This window comes from Crocodylus siamensis, chromosome 13 (assembly GCF_052110815.1).
Source record: "Crocodylus siamensis isolate JL-2025a chromosome 13, ASM5211081v1, whole genome shotgun sequence".
Classification (NCBI taxonomy): Eukaryota; Metazoa; Chordata; order Crocodylia; family Crocodylidae; genus Crocodylus; species Crocodylus siamensis.
In genome coordinates, this window is record NC_143407.1 from 9804244 (window position 1) to 9822221 (window position 17978).

At 46.0% G+C, this 17978-nt stretch overlaps 1 protein-coding gene across 5 annotated transcripts in view; it reads right to left on the reverse strand.

The window, feature by feature from the left end:
- Positions 1-443: 443 nt before the first annotated feature.
- C13H6orf89 (chromosome 13 C6orf89 homolog) overlaps positions 444-17978 on the reverse strand; it is a 31747-nt gene continuing 14212 nt past the window's right edge. For all 5 annotated transcript variants that reach the window (XM_090026455.1, XM_090026456.1, XM_090026457.1 and 2 more), the window contains 5 exons: positions 9827-9981; positions 9388-9527; positions 7923-8037; positions 7075-7198; positions 444-6102 (listed from right to left, as the gene is read on the reverse strand). In XM_090026455.1, coding sequence (XP_089882581.1) covers positions 6017-6102; positions 7075-7198; positions 7923-8037; positions 9388-9527; positions 9827-9981 — 620 coding nt within the window. In that variant the 3' untranslated portion in view covers positions 444-6016. The remainder of the gene's footprint in view (positions 6103-7074; positions 7199-7922; positions 8038-9387; positions 9528-9826; positions 9982-17978) is intronic.

Sequence of the window (17978 nt, forward strand, 5' to 3'; positions counted from 1 at the left end):
AACGAGGGCCAACCCCTCCACCCATGTGCAGAGAAGCTTGTGTCCAGTCCAGCAGGCTCCGTTAGGTAACGGCATAAGGAATGTGGCTTTTGTTTGTTCAACTGCTCTGCTCCGCGGCGGCGACGTACAGCCCATCTGCATTAACTAGGATATACAACTTGGTTACATAACATGTTATACACTGGCACGTGGGGACATGTGTGAGCCTGACACAGCTTCAGTGCACGGGGGGAGGTGGGTGGGGGACAAAAGACACAAGAAAAACTGGGAGGAGGAGAAGAGAGAGTTGTCAGCCAAGTCTAATCTTTGCTTTGTGCCATTTGCAAAATGAAATTAAAGTGCATTTTTGTTTCGGAGAGGACCTCAAAGGAGGGAACAAATGGAGAAAATAATCCCCAAACAGACAACTGAATCTGCGACACGGGTTTTCTTTAATTGCCGGGGGGGGGGGGGGGGGGGGGGGGAGGAGGGAGTGCCTCAACATTTGTATTTCATTGCAAAAAGTAAAAACATCTTTTTTTATTTGTACATACAAATCTGAGTTACTTACACTTTTTACAGCCCCCCCAGCCAACTATTTACAAAGTTTGCAATATATTAAATTATAACCATCCATAAAATTCTGCATTTGTTGCATATTTACATTAACAGCTACTCAAGTGTACAGATACATAATTCAAAACAGTCTTAATGTATTTTTATATAGATATTTCTATAGATATCTATATCTACAGATACCCATCTGTATCTATCTACAGATATCTATAGAGATATATATAGATATAGCTCTATATATATAGGATTGTTTCCCCAGCACAGCCCTGAGCCTTTGTAATATGTTACAATTAACCATAATATCCCCTATTTCCCCCCTACACAAAGATGATGCTAACAATACACTATCATTTGTTCGAGTCTCAAAAACAAAGGGAAAAAGCCAGTTATCTCCCAGATCTGGCTTAGTACAACAGTAGATCTACACTTTACAAGACTTATGGTCAGCAGCCCTGAAGAGCAAAGTAAGTACGTAGCTTTATGTAGAAAATAGGTGAAGAGAAGAAAGTAGAAGCCTCTGAGAGACTTATTTTCTGGTCATGGGTGCAAGGCTGCTGCAGCTGCTCCATACTTGTGGCCCGAATCTCCCTGCCTTCCACTGAATCACATGGAGCAGAGGGCATTCAGCATGCTGCAAGGAGAGGCGTGATCCTGCAACCCATCTTCACAGTGGCAGGCCACTCACTACAGCACTGCTTGTGAGAAACGGCTGTAGGATCCCCTTTGAACCCAATTTTTTCTTATCATTCACAGCCCTTTTCACTTGATTTTCTCTTCAGCTACTCCATGGCTTTGTCTTTGCTGGAAAAATCAGGGAAAAAAAGGCAGGGGAGGGGAGCAGAGTTTTTACCAGGGTATAACTAATGTGCATTAGGTGTCCTTGTACAATCAAGGCCCTGTAGCTTTGGCATCAAACTAGGAGAAGCCATCAGAGGGGGAAGCACAGCATTAACTGAACCTAGGTAAATCCTATCAAAACTAGAGATGCCTCACCTGCCCTGGGGTTTCATAGCAGGGTCAATGTAAATTAGTTATCCCCCTACATATCAGCAACCACCTGCCCCTTGGCTCCACACCTTATGGGCAATGAGACAGCCTAAGACCTAGTCAACATTGCAGGTGTAGCCAATATCCCATCCCTGGTTCCTTGCTGGAGGGCATCTGCTTTGCAACAGCTGCTGAGAAAGGGGCTAAGTGCAGTGAAAACTATGTGACCTAGTGGGCTCTTCCCCTGGAAAAACTCTCTGGGGTTTTGCAGAGCAAGTTCAAGGCTGAGAGCTGTAAAGCTGCCTGGGGGATTTCCATGTGCAAGCCCTATTAAAAATCATCAGGACTTGGCAGCCCCAGTGCCCTGGGGGAAGCTGGAATATTTCCTGGTGTTGAAAGAATGGACGTAACAAGATTCCTTTTCTCCTGCCTTCGATTATCCTGAGTTCAGAAACCAGGGAGAGAGGGATCATCAGTGTCTCCTGTTATCAGAGGTCGGCCTTAATCCAACCTCTCCAAGATGCTCCCTACTGACTCACCTGGAGCAGGTGATCTTCCCACACTGGCAAGCAAAATATTCTGTGACCCTGGGCCATTAGGGTAATGGGTTAGGGAGTCAGCTTCAGCTGGTGGATTTTCACAGCAGGTCGCAAGCCCCTGGCATTTCAGTGATCACAAGTCGAGGTCCGGGCTGGCATTGAAGCTGGCAGAGAAGTTCAGGAGAGGGGGTGAATCTGCGTGGAAGGTGTTAATAGGCACCTTGAAGAAGCCAGTGAAGGAGAGACAAAACAAGGAAACTTGGTGCGCACAAAGATTGTCTCAAGACACCGGGAAGGAAGGAAACAGGGCCCACAAATACCCAGGTGATGTTTGAGGTGGTAGAAACACACGACAGAATATACAGCATCAATGAGCTGATCCAGCCATGTTCACTGCTAAGGTGGCTCTGTTACCCGAGAGGACGGCCGTTCTGTTACAGCCTCCACAGATTCCTGGGAAACGGCTGGCTGGGACAAGGTTTAAACACATTTTCTGTCAGGTCCTAGGTCACAACCTGCCACAGCCTTTGGAAATGGCTTTCTTGGGTGACTGTGTGAAGTTGTGACCTCAAAACACAAACTCAGCAGGGGAGAGAGGGACTGGACTTGCCTGCAGCCTTTCGCCTCTCTAGCCTGGACAGCACATGTGGTAGCAGGAGCTGACGTTTCACTTTGGCGCACACAATCTCAATCTCAGTATTATTTGAGCAAGAGCTCAAATCCTGACAGCTAAGGCCACATTAAAGAAGTTATGCTGTTTGCCCAGCTGCTCAGGACAAGGATAGGCTTGAAATCTGGCTATAGACCAGGGCTTGGCACTGGTTCACACAGCACCAAATCTGATTCTTAAGTGCGGGGGGGGAAAAGATTAGTAGACTCAGGCCCTCCTGTTCTAGTTCAGCAGTTAATGCTGCCTTTAATTCCTTATAGCTCTCGGAAGAGGACAAGAAAAAAACACTTCAAGTTCAAAAACAAATGATGAACGCTCCAAGGGGAGAGAGGCTGGGACGTATGCAGTGCAATCGCCCAGACACAGATCTGGAAACTCATGCAGAGCCCATAAATTGCACTTGGAAAGTGAATCTGCAATCAGGACAGATTTACCATCTTCTGTCCAACCAGCTGCAAATGCTCTGCTAAGATCTCTCTGTGCCGGGGAGAAGCCATTGGCAGGAAAGCTCTTCTAGCAGGCACACACTGGCTTCAAAATCTACTGCTTGCTAGAGAGCCAGAAACCCGATTGTACTGTTGATCAACTGATCTCCTCTGCTTCCAAAAAGCAACCAGGGAGCTGTACTGACGTGGTCCACAAAACACAGCCATTTCAACCACAACTGAGAACTGTCTCTGCAACTTCCTGCAAGTTACATTCAAGGACACTTAGAAACAACATTATCACTAAACCACCCACACTCTTAACGCCCGGTCCATTATATTCTCTGCACGCATCTCCCATTTAAAACTTTATATAAATGGGACTAGGCACAGAAAAGCCAAGTGACTGCAGTAACCTCGTTAACCTCCGAGCTTGACTTGAGAAGCTGCCAAAATAGAAGTAGCAAGTCACTAGTTCATGTTTCTAGTGCCTGGTCCTGCTGTTATTAAAGTGCAGGGTAAAATTCCCATTAACTTAGTAGAAACCAGAGCTAAAGGGGGGCATCTGTGGATACAGCAATGCATGTAAAATCATTAGGCTAAACCACACCAAAAACCGAAATACTGGAAGTTTTACTAACCTAACTCCAGGTGACACTTTGCTGCCAATTAAGTTGGCCCTTTACAGTGCATGAACATCCCCCTTTATGTTCTGTTCTGCTTATGCTGTGTGTCTGTTTAGGGGCCAACCCTGCAAGCACAGACACACATTAGTCTCACCAGACTCAGTAGCAGTAACTCGAGTGATGCATATGCACAATGTCAGTAGGATCAAACCCTCAGACTGAATATTCTTTGGAGCTGGAGCTGTCTTTCTCTGTGCTGATTACTGAACAGGGATCAAACCAAGGCACTGAACCTGCCTAGGTCTTTTGATCATCGTCGTAACAAATAATAAATAAGTGCACCCTTTGTTTCTCGCCTCTTGCTAAAAACCAGCAAGGGATGGAGAGAAATCTTCCCAGCCTGTTAGTTTAAACAGACCTAAAAATATTTACAAATGAAGAAAGTCTCGCTTCTCCTAACATGATTAACTTGCTTTCAAACGTAAACACCGTAACTCCTCGCATCCTGCATTAACAAGCATGAGTTTATGTCCTGAACCACAGCCCTGGACTCTGACTTCAGTCTGACACATCTGTAAGTGATCTTCCACAGCAGAAACACAGACCCAAAGGATCAGACTTGGGAGGAACCGCTGCACATGCTGAAACCGATCCTCTCTTAAGGCACTGGACAAAGGAGCGCACAAGCAACAGGAAACATGTAGAGGCAGCTTGGAAGGGCTCAGGAAAAATATCAACGGTCATTCTGGAGGGAAATGGAGCATTGAGGTACAGAAGAAGGCAATACAAAAACGACAAGGGAAGAAGGACCTTTCAGATGAAGCAAACCCTAAGAGGCTGCCCTCCTTAAAATCCTGCCTACACTAGCTGGGGAAATTGCATCAGCACTTCCCAAACAAGTGCAGTGCGATACCCAAGCAAAGTCTGTGATTAAGGCTTCCTTGGCCACTGTTAGATTGGAGCCAAATTTTCAAGAGAAGACTATAATGGCTTTAGGCAGCCATCTTAGGACACTTTAAACGGGCTTGGCAGGAGGGTAACTTTTGGTTTTTGGGGGTTTTTTTGAGGATTTTGAGTTCCCAAGTTTGTGAGTCAAAATCTCCCATCACTGAACGGAGGGGTCAAAGCGAGACTGGACCCAGCAGAGGAACTAGTAGGAGAGCGGATCTGATGCAAAGACCTGGCAGGAGAACCTCACGCAGCACTTCCCTGCACCAAAGATGGGCTCCACCCAAAGCCGCCATACCCTCAGAGTCACAACTGCCCCATTCCTGCCAACCATTCTGGACACAGGGAAAATATAGTGACCATTCACTGGCTTCAGCCACTGCTGTTGGGAAAATGCAGAAGAGCGTTCACAGCCAGACAAAAGGAGTCAGTGGCTAGACATTTGGCAGAGGAATGCTGCTGGGTGGCAGCCTCTGAACCCAGGCTGGAAGGCCTGTTTTATCCCTGTGGCACAGAGCCCAAACTGGGTTGGGGGAGAGGGGGGGTTATATTATCATCTTTCTGGGGCACACAGTGATGCATGTTATGAGGGGCAAAAGACAGGGCAGGGTGGCACCTCAGAGACTGGCTCAGAGAGACTTGAGCTTTTGTAGGCAACAATTTACTTGGTCAGATGTAGGCACTTGATGAAGTAGGCTGTCACCTATGAAAGCTCATGTCTCTGAACCAAGCTGCCACCATGACTTCAGGCTAGCATAGGTAACCACCTAAGTGTTATGAGGGGGAAAGCACATGACATTTTTCAGTAACTTGTCTCCGTGGCAAACCAACCCCCTTAGTAGGCCCCAAATTACACCTTTGGGGTGACAACTTTTATTCACAATTTTCTTGCAGTCTGCAGCTTCCTGTGAAATTTCGAAAGCACAGTATTCACAAGTGACACAAGGCAAGTCTCATCCTGAGAAACCCCCGTGCTTGCTCTCAGGGAAACACCTGCAGTGCAAATCCATGGCTTACCTGAGGGTCAGATCATTTCAGCTCTAGTTTCTCCAAGGCATTTCTGAGAAAAGGCAAACACTACCTCAGAAATCAGGAATACAGTTATTTTAAGTGCAAGGTCCCCTGCGTTATAAATGTGTAGGGTTGGCAAACCTGCCTTCTCTGACATTTCAGCTGCACCAGCCTTAGCGTGTTTATACACAGTCTCTTTGTCCCCAGTGCTGCAATGTCCCTGCACTGAAGCAAGCTTCATTACCCCCACAGCTCTTAGCTAGCGGATCCATCGCAAACCACAACAGGTTCTGCTCCTTTGGAGTGAAAGCTCAGTGTCCAGTGCTCCTCGCTAGCATAGCCTTCAGGAAACACAAAGGAAAGGCGGTCTCAGACAGACATACAACTAGACATTGTTTATGCACAAATGTGATGGACATGGGTCTAGGACAGAGTAGGATCAGGGGCCCTGGTTTACAACTCCTTCCCAAAGGCACCTTCTTCAGGCTGTAGCACCACAGCAGGGCACTGATCAGCAATCACTCCGAGGACAAGGAGCCACTTAATGACAAGTGCCATTACCCGCAGCACTTTGCCCATGCTTGTATGGTTTCCACTCCAAGCACTGATGGACCCTGACCTGGACAGACATAAATGCTGAGACAACAGCCATTTGGTGAGTGCAGATAAGAAGTTCCTTTGTGCTCGGGACCTCATATAATCCTGGGAACTTAGTGGGGATTTTAGAAAAGAGGAAAGGATCAGGCCACTGGCCTTGTTTACACATGCCTTCCTCCTCCACCAAAAGACAGCCACCACTGCCAAGCTGCTGAAGCACATGCCTATCCAATCATTTGGGGTGGTCCCCGTGCAGCTTCTCAACAGCTGTGCTGCCAGATTGCCAACTACATTCTGGGAAGGCACCAGTGGCTGAAGGGACTGTGGCAGCCAGAAGACGGTTGAGGGAGTGTCTCTATGCACCTTCAGCCAGCTGCTTTACTTCACTCAGCAGAGCTGGAGTAACTCTGTTGGCAACTGGAGGGCTTTGCCGACGCAGAGGACACTTGGGTGTGGATACGCTCAACGCTGTGCTGGCAGAACTCCAGTGCAGACCAGACCTCAGACACAAAGCTGCATGTACTATCATTAGGAGTCACATGGCTTATGCTCCACAGGGGCTGGGGTTTAACTCTTCTCTTTTGCTATGTGGAAGTGTTGCCTAGTATGTAGAAGCAATTATTTGGTGCTAGAAGCTGATTCTCACTCCTGTCGGAGGTAGTGGGAGTAAGACCGAGCTGGGAAAAGGGGTCTGGAGCTGCAGCACTGATACTCACCAAAATCCCCAGCTTCTAGCTCCACCTTCAGTGGCTTGCAGTGTTCTCTGCACTTGTCAGAAGGCATGATGCTCAAGGTCAACTGGCCATTTCCGACAGCAAACACACTGTGCAGTCTGTGGGTCTACAACACAAGGGAGAGCGAGACATGGAGAGCACTGCATCAGAATTCCTCCTTGTCCTCAAAAAGCCAGAATCCAACTGCAATCTTCTGCAAGGCTGATGTGGGCAGGTGGCTGCTGCACAGACAACTACTACTTATGTGTTTAGCAAAACACAATCACATCAAAGCCCTGACTGCACTGTACGTGTGCTCCTTCACTCACTATTTCTCCAAAATCCAACATCCCAACAGATAAAAAAAAATGGAGAAGGGGGGATAACGTGGGACTCCAAGGGAAAAGAAGACAGAGAACAAGTGGGCAGACAGTGGGACAGTCGGGAATTCCTCTCCCCCAATCTATCACACAAAATGACTATAAGCAGTTGTGCTAAACCAGCACCATAATCTTCTTCAGTAGAAGCTGAGCCTTGTTCCCATTGTTCAGATAAGAAAACTGAGGCCCTCAAGGTCCTACAGCAAGTTGGGGACAGAAACAGGGACAAAACTTAGGTATCCTCACTTGTGTTTCCCAACTTAAACAGTTGGATGGAGTGTCTGCTGCCAACTGCACTACAAGGGAATGACATCAGCTCTGTGCTGAACATAGGTACAAGGCCTTACTCTCTTCATGGCTTAGGTGACACACAAGGATCCCCTGAGGAGTCCCTGCCAGACCTGCAGCCTGTGCAGACAGCGTGCCCGGCACACACATAGGAGGAAAGCATTGCTGCAATGGATTTCTCACCTTATTCTGTAACTCTGGATGGTGGATGAGAAAGCAGCTTTCCAGGGAGACTACCTGGAGGAGGGGCAGCAGGGAGAAAGCAGGAAAGAGTTCCTGGAGAATCTGAGTTTTGTTCCTGGAAAACATTTTAAAGGCTAACATTACTGTAACAGCAAGCACTTACAAGGCTGCATCCTGTGACAGAGTGCTTTACAGACATTCATTCTCCACACCACTGTGGGCTTGGCAGATGCATATTGATCGCCCCACCTTAGACAAGACAACTGGGGCTCAGGCAGGTTAAGAAACTTCTTCATGTGGAGTCACTGTCAGAGCTGGATTAGAACCCACGGCTCCCTGGCTTCTAGCCCTGTGCACTGGTTTCATTTCTCACTGATGGAGCAAGGCACCTTCGAACAGGGGGTAGAGCATGATCATTTGGGAACAAAGGGTTTATTCCTCATTGCAGAGATCTTTGAAGAGTACCTCTTCCTCTCCTTTCCCTTCGCATCTGACATCATTAATCAAACAAAGTCATTACAAAAAAATGTGGAGGTGGCATTTTGTATGACACTAACTGAAACCACATGGATAATGTGCAGAGCATCCAAGTCTATTCATGAGGCCAGAAAATACAGGATAGAGTTAGGGTGAGGCATGTCATTTTTAAATTGCTGCCTGATGGGATGACAGTGTTAATACATCTGTGTCAATATACAGATCATCCACCTGCCATTACCGATGACTGTTAATGAATGCTGCGTCTTCCACTTAAAGAGCCCTGTTTAACCACTGACCAACATACAGAATCCATTGTACCCTTGCTGAGCTTCACCACACTCCTTTGCTCACACCTGCCCTTTTTGAGAAAAGCAGCTTTAAGTATGGCCCCAACCACTCACATAAGTGCCAGGGGGACTTGTACAAAATAGACTGGCCCCGCAGTGACAGGCAAAATGGAAAGATTTAACATACTGTTGCTCTGTGCAGACTGGGACCTTACAGGGCTTTCAAACTGTGCCAAAGCCTTAGACATACTACAAGTTTTAGCACAGATCAAAGAAGGGTCAGCCCCCTTCTATACTTCAAGAACAAACAGTTTCAACTGAAAAAAATGGGGTCCTTTCAAATCTGCTTCTTCCAATTGAGACCAGATGGTCCAAAGAAAGCCCAAGAAGTCATACAAGAATGCCTTGACCTTTAATATGAAGAACAGCCCACACAGACTGCAGAGACCCGCATGCAATTCTCCATCTTGAGCAGAACTGTCCACTTAGATCAAACCAAAGCATTACACATCAGAGCCAATGGTCTCCACAGACTACACCTCTGCTAGGAAGAAGGGAGGTTGCAACTGCCTCTCCTTTCTTCTCCCATCAGATGGAGCTCTCTGGCCCAGGGCAATCATCTGAACTGACCAAAGACTGGGCCCTCCTGGGGTAAAGTGGTGTACAACTTCCACCACTCCAGCTTGCCTTGAACTCACCGAGGGAAGGCAAAAGGGAACTCATCTCTTGGTTGGCAGCTCCAGAGTTCAGCTGCATTTTCTTCTATTGTAACCTCTGCCAATTCTGGGTACTGGGACTGAAAATGCTTCAGCTCTTCGTATGACAGATACTGCCCTGTCTTAAACAAACATAAGAAAAAGATTAAGGGCATGTACCTGGGCTATTTTATCTCCCATTTCCACACCTTGAAGAATACTGACAGCTATGCAGACTGTTATGTTTAACAATGAGGGTTATTAACCACTGAAACAGTTTACTTAGGGAACGAATGGCTTTCTAAAACATATGCTCTAGCTCAAACAGAAGTTATGGATTTGAATAAGGCGTTACTGAGCAGGTTTTTCTGCCTGGTGCTATGCAGGATTTCAGATTAGAGAATCATAACAGTCCCTTCTAGCCTCCAAATACATGCTTTACCTTGATTAGGAGAGGCTGACACTTGTGGAGTTTCTCTGGTAACTGTCCCAGGTCTGTCGTTATCTGGAGACTGTCTACAGCAGAACAGCAAATGCAGTCAGGAGGAACTTTAGAGTCATTATGTCTGCAAGCGAGTCCCCACCAGTCATGGCACTCTGTGGAGATTAAGAAAGAAAGAAGGAACAAGGTTTGTATCATGAGGAACTAAATGGAAAGATACAAGATTTCAGATCACAACCTCACCACCTCCCAGCCCAATATGGTGAGGATTACCAATGTCTTCCAAAGTTTATTACCTATTAACAAGGAATCATCAGGCAAGCTGTGTTAGGGTAACTCGTGTAGCTCTTACTGGCATCTTCTTCCTTGGGCATTATATAAGAAAAAGGGGTGCAGATTTTGGAGGCAGAATCTTGGACGGCAATTACTCTTTGTCAATAAATGTTGGAGGACGGCAGGGTGGATTATGCCCCGGCCGGATGTCAATACTAGGAAGTTAGGGGAAATGCCAGTGACCACTTATTGTGCAACTAACCTGAAATAAATACACAAACTATGGAGCAATTCAAATATTTAACTTAGGAGCCATCTAGATTTATGGAAGGAAGTTGACAGTTAAAAATAGTTTCTTTTCAAGTGTCCTTCCCACTGTCATTAACTCCACCTGTGAATTATTAAAGCTAATTTCCTTTTTACCCCTTAACACTATCTCTGCTTCCTGTCCACCATTCACCATGGGCAGGTTTCCTTTGTACCCTGAGCTGGGTTCCTGCATGTGGTAGCACTGGTGGGTTGGGGCATCAGATGCCTCAGGGGAATGGTTTGGATTTGCACAAGAAACTTGGTGAAATACAAACTTTTACATCTTCAAAATTTCTGCCCGATTCTGTGAATGTTTTGTGCCTATAGCCTGTTCTTGAGCAGTGAGCAGATTCTTTGGTGGAACGAGGTAAGAGTTAAAAGGGGTTTCTGTAAAGCTTTGAATCATCAGACAAAGCACAGTTAATGATTAATGCCATGCTGGCTCCAATGCTCAGAGGCCAGCAGGAGTCCACCCACCAGCTGTAAGTTGCAGGAGCAGGATCTAACCTCATAACAGCCCTACAAACTTGAGCCTTATGCCCCCAAGGCGTCCCAGTGATGTCAACAGCACTGCACATAGGTGCCTGGGTTTGCCCACCCAGATCAGATGGCAAGACTGAATTAAAGCAATGCAGAGCCCACACAGGGCCCCCAGAACCTGCTCCCATGCAACAGTCCCTAGGAGAGGGTACTAGCACACTAAAGTGGAGCAGCTCACATCTGAGGGTTATTTCCAGCTCTTTACCAGACTCAGGGCTTGCCCTCACAAGCTGGTTATTTTGTCCTAAATCAAGTTGCCTCAAGATAAAAGATCTGCATACTCAGAATACACTTCCTTACTATAAAGATGGACGTGGGTTACATTCATAACAAACTTTCAAGATTTTCTTCTGTATTCACAAAGGCTAGAAACATGGTTTTAAATGAAAGTGGAGATGCTGATCTTCTCCTCTGCTGCCAGGAGCCAAAAGCTCAATGTATGGGCATATAGGATCTATGTCTTCCCCTGAACCTGGAATCACAGCCTTCAGCTTGCAGTTCTCAAAACTATCTAGGGGAACTTGAGGGCTAGCAATTAGGCATCTAAGTTCTTTAGGTAGTTTTGCCAATCACAGCCTGAACTCCAAAATGCTAATGTATACCTAAGTCATTAGGTATAATGAGTTATACCAAACAGGCATCGTGCAACAGGAAAGTGGTTTATTTTCCTTACTCCCCAACAGATAGGGATCACCACTGTAGAGGATTATGGTTCATTGATTGATTGATTGAGTGCGAGTATGCGTGCACACGCGCGCGCGTGTGTGTGTCCTTCCACATCCTGTTCAATTCCTCATTACGCATCGACTTGCAAAGCTTGGTTTCATGTACTACTGCTGGGATTCAAACTAAAGAGGACCAGGACATCATTCCTGTTCCTTATGAGAAAAACACAAATAAATAAAAGTGCTGTTTTTAAGAAACAGATATCAACTGCAACATTTTTATTCCAAGCAAAAGGTCAATTCCACTCCAAGCACCCGAACAGTTTTTCAATAGCTTTAAGAAACTGCTGCGGTGTGCTTTTCCCATCCTCCCTACTTACGAGAGAGCAAAAAAGAAAATCTTTGTTTCAGCCACTGTAAGGAGTTGGAATTTGCAAAAAAACAAGCAAAACCCCGCAGTTAGTCAATGATGGGAAACAAAAGCCTGAAAGAGCTCACCAGACTAACCCCAGATAACATTAGTCCAGCAAGAAAACATATCCTAAGACTAGACCGTGGTAATTCACAATCAAGAGAGGGACACTGAGATGATCGTGTCTGGTGAAATTCTCCGAACGTAGGTCTTGCAATTCTATACAGCGACCGGCGTAGCTGTCTGATGCGTGGCCCTACAGACCCGGGCCCGAATTCTCTTTTGAACTAGTGTGAGATGCCTGCATTCTCAAAATCGCTTGATTCAGGAGGTTATTTATTTTCACTGTGAATAACCCATCCAAAGAGCATTCGAGAAGCATTATAAATGGGGCATGAGGGGCTGGTGGAGTTTTAATTAATCTTTTAGATTTATTGTGGAGGTTGGTATCAGAATGTGTGTGACTGGCATGAAAAGTGCGATGGGAGAGGAGGGCTGGGGCTCTATGTGGAAGGAGGGAGTGATGGAGGGAGAATAGATTGTGTGTAGCAGGGAGGATGATGTACGTACAAGCGCACACCGGGGACTGGAGCAGGCGCCTCGCAGTGTATTCCTTTCCTCCTTTTTGATTACACCCCTACATTCCTTTTACATTATCACCCTGCCCAGACACCCTGGGGGACTATTTGGGCTTGCAGTGTAGCATGCTGCGTGTGTGATCAGTTTGTAGATTTAGGAGGGTAAGCTTTCAGAGCAACACAGCCGTTACTACTACGCTACATCCATTTGTATTAAAATGTAATGCTATAGGCATTGCCTTAATTCATTCCTGTACAGCCTGATGACAAGGGAGAGCAGTTGTAGTATCAGTGTGTACAAACACACATTACATTTTGGGGTGCTGGTTCAGTTGTAACTAGCTTCCCCCAGCACCATGTTCACATGGCCTTCTTTTCATAGAATGGCAACCAGCATGCCGTGCCCACCACCTATCATGGTAGGTACATCAGGCCCCTGGGTCCACGACTTAACTCCAAGATCCTACTGTAGAATAGACAAATATATGGGCATTTCCCTTTAAATGTTTCAATGATTAAGTATAAGGGTTTAGGGCCATAATTTCCACTATGTGAAACAAATATTTTTCCTGTTATGATCAGCTTAAAATGACCTCCCCTCCCTTTTGACGTTTTCACAATCTCCAATTTTTGTCTGCCCTTTTGCTACTACAAATAACTGCCTTTAAACCCACAGGTGCATCTGAGTGTGCAAACTGTCAAGTGCTGGTTTGCAGACAGCTGGATTGGAAACTAGAAAAGGGAGTTAATAGGCCTTGGCTCTGCTGTTGCTGTCACAGAATCATACAGAAGTAGGGCTGGAAGGGACTTTCAGGGGTCATCTAGTTCAACTCCCTGCCTGAGACCAGATCATCCCTATCCAAACCATGCTATAGAAATCTGTAATATGTAGAACTATCATCAACCCTGACACCATGCAAGATGTAATACCCTAACCAGCCACAGGTAAAGCAGAGGAACAGCTGGATCTGAATGTCAAGCCCTGCCCCTGTCCCAAGCCAACAAAGCTAGTGGGAGCCTGCTGACACTAACCTGACAGAAAGAGCAGGATCTCCCTCATCAAGACATCCTATTCAGCAAAGGCCCCATGCTGATTAGCAAGAGCAGGCGGTGATGCTCAAGGTAAGTCATCAAGCCCAGGCACCCTGCAAAGCACCTGCTCTCCCCCAAGACTTGGAGAGATGCAGACAACCCTCATTTCCAGTATACTGCTGAAAATGTGTGTGAAGTGGAACTAGCTCATTATACCCCAGATGCTTAAGTGCTGAAGAATTTAAATATTCTAGGTGCATAAAATGTTAAAAGGCTGACACACTTCACTGGCTGACCTCTACACCAGCTTGCCTCAAAGAGCTTCTATGAAATGCACAAGGATCTTGGCAGCAAGACTCGGGGGACAGACAGGCAGATAATGTTTATGGTGTAATCAATGTTATTCCAGTACAAGGAATAGACAGATTACACCAACCCCTAAATCAGGGTTACGCCGTTCAATACAGTAGAGAATTACTCCTGAAATAGTTACAAGTGTCCATCTCATTTGATGAAAGCAAACAGGAAATTACAGACTTCCTCCCCATCTATTAGCGAGGTGCAGTAATAGCTGCCTGCCTATCCCAGGATAACTGGCAGTCTATCCATTCCTGAGCTCCATGTAATTTATACCAGTAGATAAAAAAGTGTACATTACACCAGGGTACAGAGATGTCCATCCCCACACCCCGCCAACAATACTAGTGACCGTTTTCTAAAACCTGTTCCAGAGTCGATGGAAAGATTCCCAGAGACTGCAATGGGCTTCGCATCACATCCTGGCTCTCCAAAGTCACTGACAGTTTCCTTTAGGGCTAAGACATCAGGCAGGCTTAACTGTGAAAACTTAAAGAAGAAAATCCTCACAACCTGGTATACGTTTCCTGCCTCTTCTCCCTGAACAGGGTTGGAGTGGTCAAGGAAGTGTGCAAGCAGCAAGAAGTTTTTGGGAATATATTTTATTGGACCAACTGTATAGTTGGGAGAGATGTTAGACAAGCTTTTGGACACAAGGCCGGGTCCAGATGAGTGCAGACATTTGGTTCCTTGGGGACAAGTAGCAGCGGTGCACCATGCGCTGCAGCTACATGCCCTGGGGAATGTCCGTGCCACGTGCACGTTTGGTACGTGGAGAGTTACCCTGGGGGCAGAGGGGGAGGCCTTAACTGGGGCTCTGGGGGCTTCCCAGGGCTGCAGCAACAGTGATCCTGCTTCAGACCTTCAATGCGTTTAGCTGGTAACCGCGGTGCGGCTCTGGGAAGCCTGGTACTGGTGTTCAGCAGCGCACGTTGCCCGTGTGCTGCTCTGTTGGTTTTTTCCCTATGGGTTTTTTTTTGATCCCTGGATATTTACTCATACCCAAGGAAGAATACTCTGTACCTAAAAGCTTGTCAAACATCTCTCCCAACTGTACAATTGGTCCAATAAAATATATAATCAAAAACCCTTTGCCTCTCTCCCTCTGAAGAAGTCCTAAGTAGACTAGAACGTCTTCACCAGTAAGTGTCCCCAAGTGCACTCGAGGAGCAGTACTGGGAATACTGGAGTCAATAGGGAGATTTGCTGACATCACTGAGCTTTAGATCAGACTTTTAAAGGACTCTTTAGTGCCCTACGCAGAGGTACTCCATTTCCCCAATTGCAATGATCAGTCTGACTGCAAATGTTTCCACTAACTGCCATCCAATGTTGCCTTTTATTTTTATATCCACCGGATATTTAATGCATTGTCAAAAAGCACCAGAACAGTTCTCATCTGGGCGGATCATCAGATTAACATCAGAGATCTGAGTCTGGGCTGAGCGTGACTAATTTTTCCCCAAGACAATTCAAAGGTGAAATCAGATTCAAGGCAGAACTTACAGGCACAGCAGTGACTCATCTAGCCTGCAGCCGCGATAGTCAAATAAGAATTTATAGATTTTTAGGCACAAATGAGATGGAGAAGAAGAAATCACGTAGGTTTAATGCCTGTGTAGAGGTATACATCTGTTTAAATTACAGCCCCTTAAAAACAGCCTTACAGAGAACCCTGGACAAGGGGGAATATTTCAAACAGTCTTTAATAGATACCTTGAGGTTGCTACTAACTCTTATTCACATCTTCAGTCCCTTTCCACATTGGGCTTTTCACTGAAGTCAGTGGAAAGGTTTATTAAGAAAGGGATACAGGTTCTGGCCATAAACTTCAAAGGCCAGAAGACCACTGTGGTCATGCCATTTGATCAAGTAACGCCTGCCAGAATTTCAGTTGTAACTCTTGCAGCGATTCTAAAAAAACGCATTGAAGGTCTGAAGCAGATCTTTTAATAAGACACCCGATCAATCAGCATGCTGCAAAACTACGTCTACGCTGACCGTTAGGGCTGACCCTGAAGATGTCCTCAAGCCTCTGTGCACTGACCAACTATATTCTAAAGCCCAGCACTCGACCCTTGGCCTACCCCAACCCTGGGAGCTGTCCCATACCTCTGCATGCTGAGTTCTGCACCCCTTTCTGTAGCAATTAGCAGCGTATACACATTTTGCAGGGCTCGAGCACAGGAAGCATGCTAGCAGCAATCCCATGATTTTTCATTCTCGCCTTCCAGCCCATCAGCACCTCTCCTCCCCTCTCTATTGCACGGATATGGTCATGCAGTATTTAATCCCATTAACTCTTTATTTACCTCAAGGTCCACCCAGGTGGGAGTTGAGTGCCAACCCTAGCAACCACCACAAAAAATGTGGCTTCTTGATGCACTGTTAATAAGCGAACACACATCTGAGTAAGCATGTAGAACGATCACACCAAAATTCAGGACTCTGGTCACCTCTCTCTCTCTCATACACACGCAGACCTCACCACTGCAGTGCTATTTCTCAGAGCCTGGCAAAACTGCTATGGTTCCGTGCAAGGGTGCTTAACCCCCGGCCCACAGAGCTATGTCATCCAGCCCCATTGTCCGAAAATTTGGTGACAGGGGAGCAGCGGTAGCATTCATTGCTGCTCCCCTGCTGCCAAATGGTCAAAGTCTTTTATAATCAGGCTGCTTTATCTGGGGCAGGCTACTAAGTTAAACAACAGCTTCATTAAGTCAGCTGAAGACCTTGTCTTGGTGTTGCTAGGCACCCCACTTCTGGGCCAAGACTAAGCAAGGCTGAACAAAAAAACCGTCTCTTGGTTCCTTTAACCAGCCCCGACAGCACTTGATTGCATTTGGCTTCTGTTTGACAGACATTGTAGTCTCATCTTCCATCTGCTGTTGCTTCCGAGATGGGACCAAGCAACTGCCATGTTAGATGGTTGCAATTATTCCTACCCCCAAGTAGCTCACTTGCTTTTTATTACTATTTGTTAGTGGTGTTTTTATTGTGCTGTCTCTTCACGTGATGCAAAACAGGATGGGGCTTGCCCACAAAGTGCTTTGGGATCCAGCTAGATGTAAACGAGCTATAAAAAAAAAGGTAAGAAAGAAAAAGGTCCAGGAATCTCCCAGTGCTTTGTAGACATTAATTAACAAATGTAGGCTTGGAGATAAGAAAAGGTTCTCACTCCTGAAAACTAAAACCAGTGAGCTGAAACAACATGTTCAAAATCACCCATGATATGGGCAGGACTGTGGCCAGTATTCTTCCCTAGGTAAAAACACCTACATTGCAATTACTATTTTTCCTCAATCAGGTGAGTAAGCACCTTATTCATGTATAACATCATCTCAAAACAAGAATATGTACTATGCTGCTGTTTGAGACTTTGGATGAGTTCAGAGCAGTCCATAAACACTGCTGTGAATGTTATGGTAGCAGTATTTTTATTCTGGTGGCACCAATCAAGGACCAGGATCCTGATGTGCTAGTCACTATACAGACGCACAGAAAAGATGCTCCTCGCCCTAACACACACAATCCTCTCCCCTCTCTCTCATCCACTACCCCTACTGTTTGGGGTAAGTGGGACTTATTTAAACTTGAAAGAAGAAGCATCTTCAAAGCTGTTTTCATAGCATCAACCATGGGGAAACTGCTTGTCATGGGCAGAATTCACTGCTATGAGCCATCGCCAGCTTGCACATTTTAGTAATGGGGAACGGCTGGTCAAGTAACTGCAGTATGACTTTCACCTTTAGAGAGAGAGAACGGATAATCATTCTGATCCAACTAAAAGTGGAGAAATAAAGTCTCTGACTTAACATGAATAGTGAAATCATTATTCAAGTTAAGAAACGACCCTAATACCCTGAGTAAATCTACACTGACCGATCCGCTGACAGGTGGGCATCTGGTTGGCTGGAAGACCTTTCACGAAACCTGCACCTACAATTATAAGCAGATGCCCTCCAAGGTGAGCGGCACAATTCTGA